General features: G+C 41.1%; 1 protein-coding gene across 1 annotated transcript; it reads right to left on the bottom strand.

The window, feature by feature from the left end:
• Positions 1 to 580: 580 nt before the first annotated feature.
• On the bottom strand, positions 581 to 22150 carry blmh (bleomycin hydrolase). Its single transcript, XM_085245295.1, has 12 exons — positions 21986 to 22150; positions 19749 to 19946; positions 16250 to 16359; positions 15431 to 15572; positions 15091 to 15179; positions 14882 to 14974; positions 8060 to 8215; positions 7795 to 7953; positions 7633 to 7700; positions 6758 to 6875; positions 6405 to 6471; positions 581 to 887 (listed from the first exon to the last, which is right to left on the bottom strand). The coding sequence occupies exons 1-12, from the start codon at positions 21993 to 21995 to the stop codon at positions 739 to 741; spliced, it is 1359 nt and encodes a 452-aa protein (XP_085101421.1). The 5' UTR covers positions 21996 to 22150; the 3' UTR covers positions 581 to 738.
• Positions 22151 to 22309: the final 159 nt, after the last annotated feature.

A 22309-nucleotide genomic window follows, 5' to 3' on the forward strand; every position in this document is an offset into this window, starting at 1 on the left:
GAGGACACCTGCTCTTTTGGTATGTCCGTGGGTTTTTCTTCCGGCAAAGGATTTTCCAAGTGTTACAAATTAACATTTTTGGTTATCAGTTAATTCTCTGTCCCTTAAAAAAAAAAAAAAAAAAAAAAAAAAAAAAGGAATTTCACATCGAGTTGGCTGTACTTCTCAAAGGGTTAATACAACATTTTTGTTCAGTCTCTCAAACTTCAACTGCATCTGAAAACTGCGTCGCTGTCCAAAAAAAATCTGGACTGCTGTTTGCTATTCAGGGGCTGGTTTACACTGTGCTGATTGCAGGGACGGGAGGTTATGATATGATTGCGTTACTAGTGTGTTACTTCCAGCACTTAACTATGAACTGCTGTTTTGTCCTGGTGAAACACATGCACACAAAAATGGAATACATAAACTTCAATTAAAAACATTCAAACAACTTAACGGCCATGTACAATATTTGTCAGCAGCTAATCAACTAATTAAGTCCAGAGCTGAGATTGCAGATACATGCAGTGTGTAAGCAACAGAATAAACCTCCAGCAGTCTGAGAAAGAAAGAAAAAATAGACAAAAGACAAAGGCAGTCTGGTAAAAAAGAAAACAAAATCTTTATTATTTTTTCTAGAAGTACAGGCCGTTTTAGAAGGAGGTGTTGGGGAAATGTTGGAGAGGTAAAAGCAGCTGAGGAATAGGGCGGAGTCAAATTGACCAGAGGGTGGGGCTAAAACCTAGATTTCTCTAGCTATGCCAGGGATCCCATCGGGTCCCAGGCAGGAAGTACGATGGGATCCTGTTGCATCACTTCCAGGACATCATCGGTCAGGAACCTCTTGTCTACCACCACCTCGTAAACATACTCAGAGAACCAGTCATCCGTCATTATCAGGTAACCTACAGAGACAGAGGGAGACAAGAAGACATCAGGTCAGCTGCTTGGATTCTCCTTGTGATTCAAGTACTCAGCAGAAGACTGACTCTTTTCAATAAATTACCAAAACAAGGAACAAATGTCCGTTGGGTTCTGGTCAAGAATTAGATCAATATAATAGGTAAAGTTAAACCCTAGACCTAAACAATTTTCACATAGAAAAAGGCTTTAACTGTTTAAAATGGCAAAATTGTCTGTGAAACCAGACAACGAGAGTCACAGCACCCAAACTTCAGGTTTGAAATTCACTAGAAGGTTTGCATATTTTGTGGTAGAAACAGGTGTCTGAAAAGCAACAAACAAACAAACAAACAAAAACCCACACACATAATGTATTTTAGAAAACCAAAGTATCTCAACACAAGCATGAAAACACATCTCAGGACTGATTTTGATCACTGGCATGAATCCCGTCTAGGTTTTTAAATACAGAAGTGAGGCCTATCGATTTTGGTCATCGTTATTAAGATGCTATGCAATTCTTTAGAATCAGTTTTCTTTGAAATCTAGATTTTTATGCTTTAAAAAAAACAAAGATGTACAACTGCTTCCCATTATTGTCTATCGTCTCTTATACATTTGATGATGAGATCATTTCCACAGTTAAATTAACAATTTTGCCGTCCAGAATCTTCAGTCCTTCTGAGTCCAGTCCCATGTTGAAACATTTATCTTTCAGTATATCGATTTAATAGAAAATGAAGAATTCGGCCAAAACACAAACAATGAAAAATGTTTTTTTTCCATAAAGGAATATCATAAAAATAATAGGCCAACTCGTGCGTGGTAGAATGTTCCTTCAGCTCTTGTGTTTAGCACCAAAGGCGCCGGCTGAACACATCAGAAAGCTTTACAATGGCACGTTCATCCAGCTCCCAACATCTGTCAATAGCAGCAGCAGCTACACCCAGACCGAGCTGGATAAGAAGCCTACTCTCTCATTGAAATGGAAAACTTGCATGATAATGGAAATTGTTTAGCAGAACTCAGGAAATGAGGCCAGTTAGCATTATTTATCAACATCTCTTGTGCCAATATCACAATCTGATATAGACTTTAAAAAGATTTTTATGAATATGGGAACACACCAAATGTTTTAGTATAAAGTAGCTGCTGTAAAATTCTTCAAATACTAGCTTTTTCGGGGGTCCACTTATTTCCAAATAATTCTCACAGGTAGACAGCACTACACAGACTCATACAAAGCTTATTTTATTAATCTAGCGATAATGCGGTTATGCTTCTTTCATTGCAAGGGGAGGAGTAGAGAGGAAGAAGAATTCAACAGAATGGTCCAGCACACTTTGTTGATGCATGCATGTTTGAAATCCTGCTAAGTGCTCTTTAGTTTTAAACTATTGTTCAACAGGCAAAAGAGCTTTTTGCAGACACGAAGGACCCCCGCCCGTTATAGTTCACACTATCCCACCCTTCAGTACGGCATGCATTCTGCACTTTAGCTATCAGCTCTGCATGCACACCCTGATAAAACCAAACAATGTCTGCTTCCCTCTCCCTGTGTCCCTGTGTGCAGCCGTACAAGGTCAACATGAATGAGTTCAGATTCCTGTGAGTTTACCTTGAGCTTACACTGAAAGGATGCTGGAATAACCTGATCACTTTCTGGATGAGAATCTAGCCCCATACTGAAACGATTAATTAAAATCAAAGATGTCTGTGTGCGTCTTCCGCATAAATAAAAGAGGCTAGAAGCTCGGTGAAACCAGAGCAGCTCAGACCTAGCGCTGAACTGGCCCATATGGGAAGCTGGATTAGAACTGGAAACACTGAACTCAAAGTTCATTTACTTTTCTTTCCCCCCCCTTCCTCATACCACCTTTTTGCTCCAGCTCTTCCTTTTTTCCTTCCCCCCCACCCTTTCTCGTGTGTTCGGAATTGAGCATCCCTCCAACTGTCAAGTTGACTTATCAAAGACGTCAGGGTAACCGCAAGAACGTGCACAGTTCAAAACAATGTATCGGGGTGGCGTGTGTGCTGTGTATCCGTGTTCTTCCAAGTACGCAAATCTCACATGGCATACTGCCTGGTTCTCACTGCAGTAACCATGTGTGTATTGATGTGAGCTTCCTGGAACCCGCGTGTTGGGTGGCATAGTGTGTGTGTGAATGTTGGGTGTTATTTGTTTTTTGGGATAGGCTGAGTGTCCTGTCTCAGACCAGATGGGTATAGTGTAAGCGAGCCACCTATTCAGCTATTCTGAAGTACGCAATCTGGTCCAGAGGATCTGTGATTTTAATCCATATTGCAAAAGAGAAAAGGTGATGTGACAATGATTTAGACATTTGAAAATAGCCATTTTTATCCCGTTTTGCAAAATCTAACTACTGAAATAAACTGCAAAATGCCTAAAAGCATGACTAACACTATATACACCGTGTATTCGCTTTCATTTCATGGTTTATTTTTTAAAAACCAAACCAAACAGCTAGCCGTTTTCCTTATCAGCATGACTAATGCTGCATTTTGTCCTGCTAGCTGCCACATTTTTGAACATTTACAACTTTTTAACCTGACACAGTGGGTAAACACTTGTTACTTATTAGATTAATAATCATGTGAACGTCTGCCAATGACATTTACAACACTTAAAATAGCTGCTGTAGAAAAACCTACTTGAGGGTCACAAATGTACAGCCTTCTACACTCGACTTTCTGACCATCACGAGTTCACCACCTGAGTAATCACACTGCAGCTGTACCCATATTACTTGTAGCCATACAAGCCACGACGGCACAGCCTGCAATGACCGACCATTCAGAACTGTCATTTCTTCCAATGCATATTTCTATGGGTCGACTCAAAAGAGAGAAACTTTGGTGGTGAAATTGCAGAGCAGTGCACGAGTATAAATGTGTGCAGTGGAGTCAGCCACTTGTGTAGACTCAACAAGGTCATTTCAGCTTCTGTAGGTTTGCAGCATAAATTAATGATCAAGTGGAAAAGAATAAATGGATCAATGGATATTAAAATTATATTTATTTGTTTATTTATTTAAACACTTGGGCTCTTTCATAGTGTAAAAAGCAGTTTTATAAATTTAAAATGTTAGTTTCCTTTACAGGACGAAAGAGCAGATAACCGTTTGGGTGAAAATAACAAATCTACAGAATCCTTAAACCCATATTAAACTCTCAGCGATTGAGACAAAATATTACTCTTAAACGGTGTAAAAAGTTCGAGTTGTAAAGTGAGCAGAGTCATAACAACGTCTGTTTGAAGGATTAAAGATGGAGGAAACGGAAAGTTAAAACTCTCCTGAGAGATCCTTTTATGGTTAGAAGAAATATTAAAAGACTAAAGGGAGACATCAAGTCTTATAAATCTTACGAGCACTTTCTTTCTTGGCTTCCTTCTTTTGTTCACTATTCTTTAATTTCTTCAGTTCTTTGTCATTTTCCCCAAATTGCCTCCACATCTACTTCCCTTCTTTTCTCCCCTCAGCTTTTGTCAAACAAACATAGCCTCCAGATTACCCAGTGAACTCCACTTCTCAGACTTTTCTTTTCACAAGAAAAACTTTATTAATTTGGCTGTGGAGGGGCTGGGGGCCCTGGCCTCCCCTCATCTGCTGGTGTTTATGGAATAAGATATGCATGAAAAACACTTCATTTGACTGAGGGGTTTTCACATGTTTTCTCAACAGTCACTAAGGTTTGTGGGTTCAAGCAAATATTGAGAGTAAGTGTGCGTCTCGTTATGTGTACATCTTGTACTGTATGTCTGTGTGTGTGTGTCATGAGACGATCCACCACTGACCTTAAATACTCTCCCATCATTTGGAGTGGAAGCCTAAGCTCAGTAACAGGGCGGTAAGGCAGAGAAGATCAGAGGAAGATTAGGAAAATAAATAAATAAAATAGTGGGCATAGCAACAGTCATCTGGGGCAGTGGTGTGGAGGACCTGTTGTGTTGGGAGGGCTGTTGCATAAAGGAAGCCAAACCTACTTAATGACAGACACCCTACAGTTTTCCATGACTGACTCAGGTTATCAAAATTAAATCTAATATGTGGTTTAAAAATAAAACAAAAAACAACTAGACCACTAAAAAATAAACCGTGGTTCAAAAGTTGAAATTCTTTGTACGCTTCTGGTGTGTTAGACAATCAAAAGGTCTCCATGTCAACAGCTGAGGACCAAAACACACTTTGAAACATTTCAGACCTTAGAGAGACGCATAGAAGCTATTTTTAACGTTTACCTTTAGCTCTAATAACTTTATAAAGCACAATAAAATGTGCTTTATAATCACATGTGCTGGTATGGATATTCCATCCCATTTCCAATTGGATGCCTAACTGCTGGGCCTGTATTCAGCACTGTTGCCTCACAGCAAGAAAGTCCTGAGTTCAATTCCACCACTAGGCCAGCGTCTTTCTGTGTGGAGTTTGCATGTTCTCCCCATGTTTTGCATGGGCACTCTGGCTTCCTCACACAGTGCAAAGACATGCAGTTAGTGGCGTTATGTTAACTGGTAACTAAATTGGCCCACGGAGACTTTCTAACGCATTTTAGTCATGTGCTAGTGTGGATGCGGGCCGTTTTCAAATCTGTCCGGGCTACTGTGGACGTAGTCTGTGTCTATCTGGTATCCCTGCAACAGACTGGCAACCTGTCCAGGGTGTACCCTGCCTCTCACCCTACGACAGCTGGGATAGGTCACAGCCCCCCTAAGACTAATGGACATTAGTTATACATGGCACTGTATATTAAAATGCATTAAAATTATGCTGGTGTTTGGAGATTTATGTAAAAAAAAAATTATCTGACAGATAAGTCAGCCTGCTGGATGTTTGAGCATAGTAAGTCTGTCCAAGGAGACTGTTCTCCACATTTGGCGAGTCAAATTCTGTATTTTATGCGTTACTTAATATTAGTAGATACTGAGACAATAATGAGAAATTTCCTATGTTTGGGAAATTACTATTTTTGATAGCTGTGCCTGAGAAGCACACATACAGTCAAGCTAGCTTTAGCTGATAGTTTGGCCCCTAAATATTCAGCGCTGACCAACAAAGGGCCTGACATTCCTGACTCGAGTCCAAAAAGAAAGATTAAACTGTTGCCTGTGAGCTGTGTTGCTTTATCTAACATTCCTTATTTCCTCTGCTATAACCTGCCCTGCAGAAGTGCAGATATTTGCACACAATTATGAGACAGAAGCCAATAGCAGAAATTCCTTTTTTGAATAAGCATGCATAATCTGTGTCAAACTTAAGATCTGTAAATTTCATAACTCTTATTATTTTTTTATTTTTTTTTAAAATAAAGGCCCCCTGCGTTTCTGTTGTGGTGAAGAGGAACATAACCAATTACAAGTTCAAGACCCTGTTTTTAATTTAAGGAACACAAACAGGAAGATGACAGTTTAATCACCCGACCAGAGGCTGACATCTGACAATCAGCGTCACATCAAAGAAATCAGGCTTCTGCTCTGCAGCAAGAGGGTTTCGTGTTACCTTTGTTGCCACGGTCGTCACCCCAGGAGTTTTCCACCCTCCACTTTTCATAGCCTTCTTTTCCATCCTGAGAGACAGAAGGAGAACAAGAGACAATGGGAGATAACAGTGAGACAAGAGGAAAGAAAGTGTCCTGACAGCTGGGGTTACTTAAAAAGGGGGGAATTGACAGCACTACAAAAAAAACTGCAGCGGATTAAAGCAGCGTAAACACACGGCAAGACTTTCATACAATAAACCTTGGGAAATTCTGAGTGTGTGTGTTCTCGCTGGACAGTTTGTATAAGTACTGCATGTACACACGAGTGTACCAAACAGTCACATATCTGTACTGCATGATTGTGTGAGTGTACCTTGTCTGTGACAGCGGTGAGAATCATTGCATGGGTCATGAGAGAGTCGCCATATATCAGTCTCTCTGCCTTTGAAAGGTTCTTCACTGAAACCCCAAACACAAGCTCATGGTTGAACCTGTATGAAATGCACAAAATCATGTGATAACTCCAGCTCCTCTACACACTTATGACAAGAAATGGTTTACTGCATTTGTGATTTGTCATGTTTTAACAATAATAAAATCTGTTTCTGACAGGAACAGTGGGAAGAGATGTAATGACCATAAAAAGCCACAAAACACGCTGCCTTCATAAGCTGGGATTTTGCAGCTAAAAAGGCAGCCCGCTGTTTCATTTCCACTTTGAGCATGTCTGTCTAGAAATGAGGCCACATTAAGCCTCAGCCTCATTCCAGTTATAATGTACTGTTACAAGAAGAGATCTGTGTGAAAGATGAGCTTCAGTGGAGATGAAACCAGACATTCGGCACCATGCTGGTTTGGTTCAGCGGGCAAATTTAAGCCTGGCGCCAGGAACTCAGACACAGATGCTGCTGCTGCTGCACCCGAAGGGCAAAGATGGGCACTTTTCCTGCGTGGGGAGACGGACACCTCAAAAAGGCAGATGTTGTCTGGTCCAGTCAAATGAAGATGTGGCACAGATAAAAATAGTTCCCTTTGTTGTTAAGGCTTTTTAAAGATACCTTTACCACAGTCAAGTGAGCAAAACAGATTTTCCCGCTGTTCCTCTAATCCTTAAGTGTAAGAGAAGGGAGAAAAATCCAGTTTCTTTGTTTGGTATGCCAAAGTTTATCTTAAGATAAATCCCTACTTCAACACTTGTTGGAGATTTGTTCATATACTGTACACTGGACATCCTTCAGTTATACTCACACATTCATGTCATTAATGCCCAGCTTGCTGTGGAAATGTTTCCCAACGTCACAACCGAACCACACAGCCTAAGATGGGTGGAAAGAAAAAAAAAAACCAAAACAATAATCACAGTTGTGCACACATCTGTGCCTGGAGTTGTGCCCACTTGTGCCAACGTACCTCTCCATCCTTTATGGACTCAGCTGCAGCTTTTTTCAGTAGCTGGATGGGCTGGTTGTTGTACAGAGTGCTGCGACCACCAACCATGTTACCCAAGAACTCGACACTGTACAGCTTTCCATAAGGATTCTGGGGTCGAGGGTCATTTACAAGGCAGACCTGGGGATAGAGGAAATAACCACACAAGATCAGAGTTTCTACAGCTACACAAAGACCACAGAAATCTACAGGCTCTCCATCTGTGGTGTCCAAGGGGGTCACTTACTTTGTCCTGAATGTTGTATAGGGGTTTCACATGCTTCCTGTAGAACTCCTGAGGAGTGAGCGGTCCCATGCGATTGAAGTTCTTATCCTTGTCCCTGTACTCCCAACAGATGGTCTCAGGAGGGCTGCCTAGACAAACACTGGCCACTCGGAAAACCTGCACAGCACAAAGACAGTTTAGATAAAGGTTTGGCTTTAAAGTCTATTTAGCATTTGTAGACAGTTTAAAGCAAACATGGCACATTTCAGCAAACTCTACATTTTAATAAGGCAAGCAGAGATTCCTACCAATTCACCTCAACTACAGAGACGGAGGGAGCCACCGCTTTCACTTGAGCCTGTATATTCAATATTCCTAATTTGCAAACATCTGTTGTCCATCCCTGCATACCCTTGATGAGTACCAAGACCTCTTCCAATTATCCCTGCATTTTCCCACTGCTGCGCTTCCATTCTTTTCCATTTGCAGCACACACACCCCTTTGCCCTTCCGCCATGTGCGTCTTCCTTCAGTGCAGAAGTTCAGAGTGAGTTCTTGTGGGCTAAATCAGGTTGTTTGGACTGGGCCGTCTGTCAATCTGGCCCTCCTAACCCCTGATATAGCTATCTCTGGAATTTCCCCCTTAAGCTTTTCAATACTCCCATCCTCTGTTCTTTTCCCAAGACTGAGCACATACTTTTCCTATGAAATATGATTAATACGGGACTGAGAAATTAATCATTGTATCGAGACCATTATTCGCCGCAGATAAAAAGAGGGCCACTAGACAGTGGCACATTGCCTTGGCAATGTATCGCTTCAGTGTGTGTGTTAAAGGACTAAAGGAAACCTAGCTCCTGTGGCAGCGCTTTCCTGACCTTTACACACATTTTAAATATCCCATTATATAAAGTAGAATGTAGGAGCCCCACTCCAGAAATGGTCACATAGTGGAAAAAAGGCATAAATTCAGGCCAGTCTTAAACAAACAAACCAATCCCCTCTTTGTTACAGAAATGTGTAAAGTCACAAAAATACAGACGCACACAAAAATACACACTTGCGCTGAGTCAACAAAAGCATCTGCTTAAGCTCCCCACACCTCCGAACTACCCAATTCAGCCACTTTATTTAGACTGCTCTGTGGGCAGGAGGACACACCAGGGTGTCCATCCACTCGCTAGGTCTTAAAAAACACCCGTCGGGCTCTACTCCCTTTTCCTCCGGTTCCTGCATTTAATCTCTCCTGACAAATTGAAACATTTCCACTTGCTTTACAGTTTTCTTCTTTCTGATGCCCTGACACATACAGCAAGTGTCGCCCTTAACACCAGCCTTGTACATTCTCATCGGACCTGGCAATGTAAGTAAAGCGACTGTGAGGAGAGGAGACCTTAGTCAAGAGAATAAACAGCGACAATGACATGAGAACAGGATCAATATAGAAACACCTGCTGCCTCAGTGACTGACATGCATGAGTGATGGGGAAAGAGGGACAGGTGGGGGGGATACAGAATAGCAAGTTTGCAAAATATTGGGCTCTCTCTTTCACATCTCAATGTAATGTGTCTGATTTGATAATGTCAGAGTAGGTTTGAAATTAATTTCCACAACTCCAAGTTGCAAGCTTTTTCTAATTTGACTCTCAGAAACCACTTCAGTGAGTTAAACTGTCTAAAGATTTGTAAATTCCTATTTTGAGACAGTTTACAATGATCCGAGCCAAAGCCCCTCGATTCTTTCCTAAACCCAACATGCGTTGTTCATAAAAATCTGCAGGGCTCCATCCGTGTTTAGATTCTAACTTCAACAGCCATGTCATTCATATCTTAATATTCTAAACATCTGAACTGTTAACAGGTTTCAGGAACCAGCTGTTGTAAGTGATTATGATGGAGTTTGTCAACATGCGGCTTTCTTTTCAGCTCAGTCTGTAGCGGAAGACCCACCTCAGGTCTGTCTCCATTCTGTGACATAGTGAGTTTGCATGTCTTGGTACAAACAATGAGCCGAATGCACGCTATTGGGGCTAACCCTGGCTAATGCTTGATAGCATCTGCGCTCCAGTGTTGAAGACACTGGCCCGAGTTGGCTCGAATTAGTAAAACGTACACAAAAGCTGAAAGAAGTGATTAAAAAGCAATTTACACATTTAATATCATTGCAGTTTAAGAATAATTCACAAAAGTTGGTACAAAAACCACAAAAAATTAATTTAGCCGTCAATACTTCCACATTTGTAACATGCTATAGCAACAGCTTTAACTTGCAATCCTTGTTTCTGCTTTAAAAACAAACTGAGCGGTTTCTGTCATATCAGGCCTGCTTTCAGAACAAAATGAATGAGTGTGCATCAGAAATTAGTGAGAGTGATCAGCTTTACTGGTGCTAATCCGTATCCCTATTCTAATGGTCATTGAATAGAAACCATGTCTTTATGGATATACATTTACATCCAAGTGTCAAATCTCTTTGTTAACAATACAGAGGAGGGCGTCAAAAGTCATCTTTATGGAGTAAAGGGTTAAAACATACATTTGATGGTTGAAAATGTTCTTGGATTGGCACAATTTGCCGAATTGAGGAAAACCATGCACCTCGTTGTTACTCTGACATAAATTTATAACCATTGTCTAGAAGCTGGACTTGTGAGTGTAAGCAAATGACACCATGCAAACAGTTTGGATAAAAATGAGTGAGGTTTTGATTAAACTTCCATGTTTTGTAAACATGCAACACATGTGGGCATTGTTAAATTCCTGCAATTGTGCATGAAAAAAAAAAATTCAAGAAATGTGGGTGGACAACTCTAAAGTGGCTATTCTGAGGCTGCAACGACTGCAGCCGGTAACAAAGACATATGTAGGAACCCACCCACATCGAACAACAAATCAACTGAGCCAACAGCCTGCAGCGCAGGGTGTGTGAGCTGTGGTAAGAGGGTTCCTCTGCGAGTTGATGGCTGTCTCGTAAATTAGACTTGTCTTAAGAATCTCTCTCTGTATTCAGAGCCAAGAGCAGAGCCGCACATGGTGTTTCTGATTCCATGACGCAATGGAGCATGGAAAGGGTACGGTGGTGGCGTGAGGAATACCATCTGTGTATGTTTCATGTGTGTGAAGTGCTGCATGTGCATGTATAGTTTCCAGTGATTGTGCCTTTGTACTGTCTACTTGTCCACACAAGTGACAGAAGAGAAACCCCGATGCACATCTGAGAGAGCATGAAAGAAGAAGGCTGCCTCAACAACGCATGTATGGACACAGGAATCCTAGCAGCAATAACGACAAACTGTCAGCGCACAGTGGTGATTTGAACGCCGTTTCTGCAGGTGCATTATGAAGTGGGTTAAGGCTCTTTTGCCAAGGTTCTTAAATAAATGTTATGTGGTTTGAGTCAATGTGCCTGAGCAGTGTTAACACGCACACACAAGACTTGATTCTTCACACGCAAAGAGATTCATTCAAATCAAGCACACCCCAGGTACAGTAAGTGGAAGCAGAAGCAGCGACCCAGGGTTTCTGTCACGGGACTGTGTGTGGGGCTTGGTGATGAAGACCAGGGCACAAGCGTAGCTGCCACGTTTGGCGGGTGGACAGCATCACTTCCACATGCACCCAAGTAGGACTGGCACTTTAATCCTGAGAAACACGTGTGCACACATGGATGTAAATCCACATGAACATGCAGCAGTAACACTGTGTTTTCAGACAGAAGTCTGGAGGTACACAGGGTTCTTGTGTCCACAAACACTGTTTTGGTTTTAAACGAGATGAAATAAACAGTGAATTTTTAATCTTAAACACAGGTTTCTCAAAGCCTGCCTGTCCTGCATGAACTTGGGCTCACTATTGGCTTGGATGGTGGTATTGTGAACTGGCTGCAAAGCCTCTGGTAAAATGTCTGTCATTGAAGGTTTGACATCTTGATCCTAATTTACAGAGTTACTATTTAGGAATGTTGTTAAAGCTACAGCAACATGGGGATGAGGCCAATCCCAGCTGTCACGAGGCAGAGGCAGGGTAGACCCTTGACAGGGTGCCAATCTGTCCCAGGGCTAATGGTGAATGGACTGTAGGACAAGCCAGAGTACTCTGAGAGAACCCATGGACAGCATGCCCTCATACCTACATACAGAAAGGCCTCAGCCAGGTGGCGGATACGAACCCAGGACCTTCTTTCTGCGAGTGCTAACCCATGTGCTGACCCAATGACGTTAAAAGTTATTAGTTGACTAATCGTTTAAACATAATCAATGAACTGGACACGTGGATGGATGGATAGATATAAGAATCATTATACAATTTCGTCTGATAAGCAATAAATAAATAAAAAGACACCTCAACACTTCAAGTAAACCATCCAAACAAATGTCTGTTATGATGGTGAAAGCAAAACTCATTACTAATCTCAGCAAACCATGGAGAAGACTTATGATCAAATACAGAAACTATGGTATAACCCCATTCACAGAATAAAAGTTTAAAGAAATTTAACATTTATTCCCTTATTGCATTTGCTGGGAGCATCCCATTATGAACTGCGATCAGAATAATTTGGTTCCATTTTGTAAAAAATAAATAAAAAGAAATGAGTGCGGTGCCTCACAAAACAAAACACTTCCAGGTGTACATACAAACATGCTGACAAACCTCTGTCCTCCCACCCGGTCCTCCATCTTTACTCTTGCACAGCATGTGTTGGTGGATGTACATGTCTTTGTGTTGATGGCTGAGCATCCACCGAGCGACTGTTTAAACAAGCAAACAGCCAGCAGCACAAAACGACCTAACAGCTGACAACAAAAGCTGCTTAACCGGACCCAATTGTCTCAACGGAAGCTTGACTGATTGATCGATTGACCCACCCACATACACAAGAGCCGTGAATAAAGCTTCACACCTACATAGTGCAACTTGCCCAGTGTTCAGAAAGCACACACGCAAGCACACTGTGTACCACATGTAGTCCCCCTTAAACACGTGTTATGCTCATGACGTGTTGCATGTGTTTGTTTACATGTGCCTGCACACCTTTTATTGTATTGTCTCTTTGAGGTAAACCAGCATCACTGTCCAGCATTAGACGTCGGACTGTTCCATAAACAAGATCACTATCAGCAACTTTGTCACATGAGAGGTAGTGTGCAGGTGAATGGACACAAACACAAAATGTAGGTCAAAGCACTGTCTGCACATTAGAGAGAAAAAAAAAAAAAAAAAAAAAGGCCCAAGATGCATTTACTGCCTTTACAAAAAGTCAAACGTGAATGAGCACTGTAAGAAAAACAAAAGTCATCATGCATCGGCAGACAAATGCCAACATTTGTCTGGTTCTATTTAAAGGAAACCTTTCCTTAATCATTTATAAACAAGATGTTGTCAGTGTTATGAGCCTGGAGCCAACAGAAATGCATTTGTTTTTGTTTACTTTTTTTAAACATACAGCAGCGGTCCCCAACCTTTTTGGCGCCACGGACCGGTTTATGCCCGACAATATTTTCACGAACCGGCCTTTAAAGTGTCGCGGATAAATACAACAAAATAAAATTAGTAAAATTAGAAGATTTATTCATAACACACGTGAAAAGACCCAGGAAAACCGAGTTAACGATAAAAACGATAACAAAATAACGCTGAAAACCGATTAAAAACCATACATTTCACACCTGAGCCTCAACTCTCGCGGCCCGGTACCAAACGACTCACGGACCGGTACCGGTCCGAGGCCCGGGGGTTGGGGACCGCTGACAGAGTATTGTGTTCTCCCTTTACCTTGTCTGCAAATGCATGTCTCTGCAACGTGCACTGATGTTTAACTATAGCGCTGGGATATTATAAATGCATTTCTATAAAACCAATTATTTATCATTGGAATTTAAAAATCTCAAATTCTCTTATTGGACTTGGGAAATTTTGATACCTACATACTAGATGTCACAAACTGGAACTATTGCTTTGTAATAAATTAAAAGTTGCTGACAACTTCATATAGAAATTGAACACATCACCAGGTAATGTTTAATCTAACAATAATTGTTCATAGACACACTGAATACATATAGCCTGCTCTGAGCATCTCAGTTATGTATTATTTGACAGCTCCCTCTTCTGGTAAAAGTGGAACAATGTTACAAGAGCTGCACATTTTCCATTCGCTTTCGACACTTCTGTGTCTCTGCAGGTCTTACTTCCCGTTTCTAAAACTACAACAGAACTACCAACTTCTGCTCTCTTTTACACCCTTCTGCTTTTATTTCCACTGCTGCAGCCATCAAATCTGTCCACCTGTCACAACTCTGATCAACTAAAGATGAGAACCCCCTCAAACCCATGTCTTTAAATCTGCTGATGAATGAAGCTTGATCAATTAATAAGAAGAAATAACACTGAGTGAAAAGAAAAAATTAGAGCTGTAGACTGGAACCGGAGCTTACACACAACTCGTCAGTAAAATGTACCTGAGAACTCACAATGGCTTTTCACACACTCTTCTATTGGTTAACCATTTGTATTTTTTATTTTTACCTGAAAAATTATTTTTGGAGGTATTGGGGTAGCTGAGAGGGTATATGACGCTGCCACCTAGCAAAGAGCCTGGGCATTCAGCCAGGTGAACTCAGCCCTTAGAGTTCCTGAATTTTTGGGAAGTAGCACACTTTGAGGAACGAAGGAACTTCTGAATAAACGTGGGACCTCTAGAGCAGTTGCCTGGCTCTAGAGGTCCCACGTTTATTCAGAAGTTCCTTCGTTCAAGCACAAACTGTGATCCTATAAAAGTTTGCAGAGCCCTGAGAAAAACACAAGCAAACAAAGAAACTGCACATGCGATTTCAGTCTCACCTCCTCTATCATGCTGTCCATAGCTTCAGACAGTTCGCCTTTACTGGCATCGCTGGCCACCATGTTCCTCAGTCTTAGGCAGTATTCTCTCAGCTGCAACACATCATGAGGTAAACAGTCAGGATGGGCTCATTGGCATTATGAGACTTCTAGCTGGACACATATGTGAGCTCCGTTTGCTTTGAACTGAAGGAAGTGTGCAAAAGTACCTTATGATTGAGGATGTCATTCATTCTGCGTGAGGCCTCTGAGCTGTGTGACTCTGGGAAGCATTTCTTTGGAATGACGCCATACTTCTCTGTAGACAGCACAACATTAAAAAACTTAATTAAATAATAAAAATAATATTATTTTTAAGACAATAACAGGCCAGAGATTTTAAATCCAATGAAGCTCACTTTCCAGTATGAAATTAACTGGGGATCACTATTCTAGTTAATTTTATATATTAAAATTAATATATTATTTTTAACCTATTCAATGTTAAGTTCATTGAACAGGTTATTCAATGAACTTAACATGAACCACTGTGCAATGATAAGAACTAACCAATGAGATTGACCAGCATGTCCCACTGCCCTCCATCATTTGTTGGATTGGAGAGAAGAAACTGGACCAGGCGTCCATCCACTGGCTCCTTCCTCTGTGCCGTCTCCACACAGGCTTGAAGGAAGTAGTAACAACGCTCGATCTGAGAGATAACAACAAAAACAGAGACTGTCAAAGTAGACAGTCGACCACATGAGACTTGAAACAAAACCAAAGAAGAAGAAAAAAAAAGGTACCAGAGAGGCATCGTTCAGCTATCATTAGACTTATTACATATTTAAAGAGCTACTGTCATCAACTGTAATTTGTTAAAATTAGTTTTCATTTAAGACTTTATTGAAATTAGTTAAAAATCTAATGCAATAGCTGATAACTTAAGGAGAGTTTTACTGTTTCTTTGTTTACTACTAATACCACAGTAGCTGAAGCTCCCATATCTGGCACCTGCCACAAAGAAGGGGTGTGTTTATGATGGGCCTGCTAAAAATACACACAGTTTAAAAGAGAGAGATGACGGCATTTAAAAAAAAAAAAAAATCAACAAGGAGTCACCGTGACGTTGGTCCGGGTGGAGCACTGACAACAACGCACAAAAGGGGGTTTTAGGTGGGACAATGACTGTATAGTAGAAAAGGTGCAGCATAATAACACCACACCAGTGGCACATGCATGCACACGCAGTGTCCCAATTCCAAAACAACAAAAACCATCCATTTACCAGAATGTTACATCACCGAAATGTACCAAAATAATAATAATAGTAAAGGAGTGAAAAAGCCCACAACCATAACCAATATGTGGTGTTACTGTGTGTCTTACCTTGTCCCAGAAAAATAGATAGGACTGACTAAACTCAAACTCTTCTATGTTAAACTTTTTCATGAAGGGCAGTCGCATGACGTTGAGGCACGAGAAGATCCAACATCTCCCTAGTGATTAAGAGAAAACAGATTTAGAAATATGCAGGTTAGTAAAGGCTTAATGCGCAAACAGCAATATAAAGCCATCCTTGTGCGCTTGTGATGATAACAAGTATCACAAAAACCCTGAAAGACTAGGATCGCTTGTTTAATTAGATCCCTTCCCTTCAATGAATAACAGGGCTGTAGTGGACCAGGATTTCTGCAGCTGAGACCGATTGGGTGGTTCATTAATTAATAACTGGGTGGAAATTTAAGGTTTTCAATTTGCTGAATGCTGAAATTAAAGGGCAGCAATGGCTGTCAACAGGGGCTGATACACGGCTTCATCCGTTTCTAAACAGCAGCCTTCTCTTTTAATGTGGCTTTAATTTCTTTCTTATTTAATCTATTTTTGAGGCAAGACTAACTTTGGTAGCCCACACCATCCCCACCAACACATGAGTCATTCCAGCTGGATCTCTCATGAAGGCTGTGAGGTGCTGAAATCCACATAGTAGAACAAGCCAACCCAAAGATGTGTCAGCTGACCCACCAGAGGTTAATGCCAAACTGTGCAAGTGAAACATGCTAAAAAGGGGAAAATAAACTTGTTATTTCAGTGAGAAAAATATGTAAACACAATGCAAATTTTACATTTCATGCAAAAACTATAAATTATGACAGAAGCTCTGAAAGAGGGAGTGTGGCGTACTTTACATACATGCAGAGAAACCACAGCAATGATTAATATACAGTATATATTCCACATTACACACTCCCTCTGACAATATAAGGAAATAAAAAGTAATGCTGCTTCCAGTCCAGCTAAACGACAGGTCAAACCCTCTTCTTTCATCTGCCCCCTTTAGAGGTTGCCATAGAAAATCTGTTTTTTATCTGAGTAAATATCACAGATAATTGTGTCACAATACACCGATACCGTAAAGAATCAGCTGTAATGTTTTGACTATTACAGAATCACTGTGTAATCATAGCATTATTATTATCATCGGCTACGTATTACTGTCATATCTTGAGTTAAGACTGTGATTCCCACTCCTGGCAATAATTAATCAAATATCCAGCCATGTCTATTCATCGTTTGTCATGTACAACTGCAATCAAATTATATGTTAGGAAAAATAAAGTGTTATTTGCTTCAGAAATGACATCACTAACCGGTGTGCGCCAACTGTCAACGGTTTGAACTGTAAAATGTTGCTGTGAGGACAAATATACAACATTACTAAATTCAGTGTGTTAAGCAGTAGGGCTGGGCCATATTATACCGTTCACGGTAATACCGGTATAATGTTAGACAATGATAGGAAAATGAAATATCGCGATAGAATATAAGTAAAACGCGCATGCGCAGTGCCTTTGTTTTCATACGCACATGGCCGATTGTTGAGTGAAACAGATGAACCAGAATTGGTTTGTAAAAATGGTACAACTTCAGTGATGTGGAACTGGTTTGGTGTTTGTCCGTCAGATACACGACAAAGCACATTTTTTTTTGCAGAACATGCAAGCGGCCGTCGTTATTGTCGTATTTGTCGGACTAAGATGCTCTTAAATCTGGGAGTAATCTGGGTCCTAAACCCCCCTCTTCAGGTCAAACGAACGCTGCACTGAGAGTTAAAAACTGTCTAAATTCTTTCATCTTTAATAAAACGATCAGCATTGCTGCTTTACCAGGTGTAACTATGAAGTTTAACTTCCAGGCATCCATGAAAACAAAATGTATTACATTTAACGGAGTTAGAAGTTAGCAGCAAGCTAGCGGAAGTTAGCTCGCTAGTTTCGCTAGTTACCTAAGCATGATATAGCATGTTCTGACTGAGAGATTTCTGAAAAAAATCAAACGTACAGCTCTGCTATCACTTCCAACATAAATGAAGACAGGAAACTAAACAGCAGTGACGTTTGTAGGGTTACTGAAGTTGGGCTAGCTGGTATATAAGGATGTGCTACGTGATCGCTAGCGACACAGCTATCTTAGCATAACATAAACAGTGAAGCTGGAGGACGAACACTAACACTTTTCCACTTATAAAAGTTAACGTGAAGGTTCCTCATGGTTAGAGACAAATGCAATCGCATGGCAGGATGCTGTAAACGGACCAAACTTCAGTCAGGAGAACAACTGAGATAATCCATCCACAATACGAGGTTAGTCATTAATATACTGCAACAACATGGGAACAGAGCAGCTGCCAGAGAATTCAACATTAAGGAATCAATGGTACAGAAGTGGAGGAAGCAAGAAGAATGAGTTTAATAAAGTTTGATTTATCTGACTGCTTTGTTTCGCTTAATGTGCCTTATAATCAATCCCGTGCACCTCATGGTCCGAAAAATGCGTACTGCACACTGCAGTTTAATGTTGCAAAGCACCTCTTTTTAACTTCAGTGGATATTATACATGGTTATGCTCAGGATATGTCAGCCCATTTCTACTGGAAATGCCTTTTGGTTAAACTTTCAGCAAGGAATTTGCATTTGCACTGTTAAATTTTTATAAAGCTTTAATGTACATAAAAACCAGCTTCTTGTTTAAGTGAAAATAAATGGAAGGTTGTCTTTTTGCGCTAGTAATGTTGTGGAGTTGTATTTTGTCTCGCATCAATTATATCGTCAGTTATATCGTTATTGCAAATTTTCAAATATATATCGTGATAAATATTTTTGGCCATATCGCCCTGCTCTATTAAGCAGCTGTTTGGGTTGACTGACAGGTACAGAATAATACACCCAAATGCAAATGTAGAAATGATCCACGTCGTTCTTGATATTAAAAATAAACACATAAAACAAACTGTTTTAAGTTACTGCTAAATATTTTGCACATAGAAGTTTATTTATCACCATCAAACAAGGTGTAAACATTTTGAGCATCTATGACTGGCGGCGGATTCAAAGATGACAATGAAAACTAAAAATGGGAATGATTTCTAAATGAAACAGACAATAAGTGGCACCCCGACACATAAAGAAGAGCATAAAGCATCAGGCGGCCCCTGGCTGATCATTGACTAGTTTTGGATAAATGGCACATGGGTGGCACAGGGGTGCCGTAGTTAGCACCTCATAACTCCCGCCATTTTTTGCTATGAGGACGGGGTTCTTCAGCAAACACTCTAAAGCTTTCCAGGCTAATGAGTTCCTTAATGATATAAATCAAAACTGATTTCTGAACAACCCTAATTTCAAAAATCACTTTTGGCATCGACCTGGCACTGTGAAGGGCACGTGGCTGGAAACTTGAATCCTTTTGGGCGATGGCCAGTCCCCCCTGAAACATGGCATTTCAGGAACACCTTACCCAAGCCATTCAGCCCTGCTAATACAAACACTTTAAACATGCATCTTGTGCAGAGTACATGTGTATGCAACTGTATTACATCATGTCCTACCTGAGTTTTTCTGGTTGGTGATGGGCTTGCCCTCTGTGGGGATAGAGTGCTGGAAGATGTGCACAGTATCCTGTACAGTCTGCCGGTGAAGACAAACCTCCAACGGGTCGATGCAGGTTGACACATTCTGGGCCAGCAGATAACGCGGCTCAGACCGCATCCGCTTAACAAAGGTTGCTACCTTCTCTTGACTCAAACCTTTAGGAACAAGAAGTGGGAAACAGGGAGTGTGATGGGGAAGAGGAAAAAAATAGGAAGGGATGGAGAGGGAGGACAACTAAAGTTAGCACATTATAGAAAAGCTAATATGGCTAGACATTCAGACAGATTGTCTGCATCCAAAAGTGGAATTTCCTACCGCTCCAATTCCCATGACTCAACTGTGCGGTTTAAACATGCACACTTCCCACTTAAGAGCTATCTTTTGAGTACTCATGCACTCAGATGTCAGAAAGATGCCTCTAATACCAGATCGATAGTCATAAACTAAGACCATATGCTTTATTGAACATAACCGCCTGGTGCTTCACTTCTTTTTTCCACAGTCCACACAGAGGTTACATTGAAATCTATAAAAGGTACCCTATACGATTAAGATTAGCCCTCTGATAAAGAATAAAGAATATTCTGGGTACATGGAGAGGCAGTACCAGCAAAAGAGGACTAAAATGAAGAAAGCTTTGTAGTAGCACTACTACAAGTTGCCCCAGGGAGCTGAGGGCTGGTCAGAGCTGGCTGCTAGGATCACTCATCTGGCTCCATCTGTGAGAGGAATGCACTGGAAAGCCCGTCCAGTCCCACTGGATGTGGGTAAGAAGGGGTGTGCGTGTGCACACATACAGAATCAAACTGGCACTAGTGTGTGTGTGTGTTTTATTCCGTCAAATAACAGCATAGAGCAATTAAACATTGAGAGGGACATTGCCTAGTCATGCATGCTGCCTCGAGTTCAAATCTCTTGCTCAGCTGCATTCTGTTATTTTCCATCAACACAAAGCTCAAATGCACTGACCATTGCAGATTAGGACAGTGTCAAATCTCATTAGCTGCTGCGTTATCAAAAAAAGAAAAATGGGAGAAAAAAAAAATGTAGAAGCCAGCCTAAGGCAAAGAGTATTCTGGGAGTGCGGCCTCAGTCATGTGTCAGCGCAACACGGTTTTCCTTAAGCCACAACAGCTAAAAGTTATGACACTGATCAGTATGGATAGATGAGGAGGACATGTGTCAAAGGGTCAGCATGTAATAGTAAAAGCCAGCATCTTATTTAAATAGATATCTGATAGGAGTGTGTGCACGTGTGTGTGAAGAAACGGGAAAGACTCAGCCCAAACAAAGTTAGTTGGCCAGGCTTTTAGCCAACAACTGAGTGCATGAATGGTGAGGACAGAGATCAGGGTGGCTTTCTATGGAAAGGGGCCAAGCACAGGCAGCCAGGGTGACTTGCAAATTTACACACCAGTGCTCTTACAGCTGGCTTTACATTAGCCAAGCACTTTATTATCACTGCTCCATAGAGCTGGAATACAGACTTTTAAAAAAAGGAAACAGGCTTAGGAGGTGGTCATTGTTGCTGTCAGCTTCACAATAAAAAAAAAAAGACAATATTGAAATTCTTAATGTTTTTAATTTGTTTAATTTCAACGTATTTTTTATTGTTAAATGTTGCTGTGTAAATCAGGGCAGCTGGCTAACACAGACCTTAGGTTCAAGTTCAAAAGTCAACCTTTGCCCATGAGCATAAAAAGAGTTGTAAAACAAAGTAGGGAGTATTCCTCGGCTGATTGGGGTGGTTATTGAGATCTACTGAAAAATAAATGAAACTATTCTCTTTTCTGGTAAAAAGCAGGGTTCCCCAAACAGAACTCTCACTTCCATGAATGGCCACGACTTTAAAGAGTCACTGTGGCATTTCCAAGACGAGCTAGCTACTCTCTGGCTAATAAATCCCGTTCCTGGAAAGAGTTCCTGACGCCTGAGCAGAGGAGCAAGATTAATGTATTTAAGATTGTGATGTTGGCACCGTGCTGACAACCCCATAACCCGTCGGGGGGTGAACTGTCAACCTAGCTCACAGAGGGATGGACGGCATAAAGTCGTGCTAGCAGGCTGGCATGCTAACGCAGTGAATGCTAACGGGTTAGCTCGGTCAGCTGTCATTCTCCTGCAACCAAATGCAAGCTCCACTCATCCAGGCAGCCACAAACACTGAGAGGGGACACAGTGACATTCAACCTACCAGTTTCCATGTTGCCGAGAAGCTTGAGGAGCGTCAACTGTTGTCCAGGAAAGTCGCCGGCTCTTTGTTTATCTCACCGACAGTCTGTCAGTGTGACCACGGGGTGCGCTCGTTTATGGACTCCAGGCTAAGTCTTTGACGTGGCGGCTGGGCGGGGTTTGAAAACTGCAGACAACATTAGCTCATGAAGACGATTCACATACTTTATAAGGGCACAGTCCCTTTCCCTGCTCACATTTACATCTCTACTGCACGCATTTTACTCTTTATTTATTCAAGAATATAAAATCTAACTTAGTTTAGTGTAGTTCTACTCAAAATTTA

The sequence above is a fragment of the Mchenga conophoros genome, linkage group LG14 (assembly GCF_057382185.1).
Source record: "Mchenga conophoros isolate Kocher_MC1m ecotype Shallow Benthic linkage group LG14, M_conophoros_male_GT1.1, whole genome shotgun sequence".
NCBI lineage: Eukaryota > Metazoa > Chordata > Actinopteri > Cichliformes > Cichlidae > Mchenga > Mchenga conophoros.

Bases quoted from the DNA above. Each gene is read 5' to 3' on its own strand.
- blmh (XM_085245295.1), bottom strand. The intron at 7,954-8,059 runs GTAAGTGACCCC...CTCTATCCCCAG, and splicing joins TATACAACATTCAGGACAAA to GTCTGCCTTGTAAATGACCC. The intron at 6,472-6,757 runs GTACACTCACAC...TCTGTCTCTCAG, and splicing joins TCACCGCTGTCACAGACAAG to GATGGAAAAGAAGGCTATGA.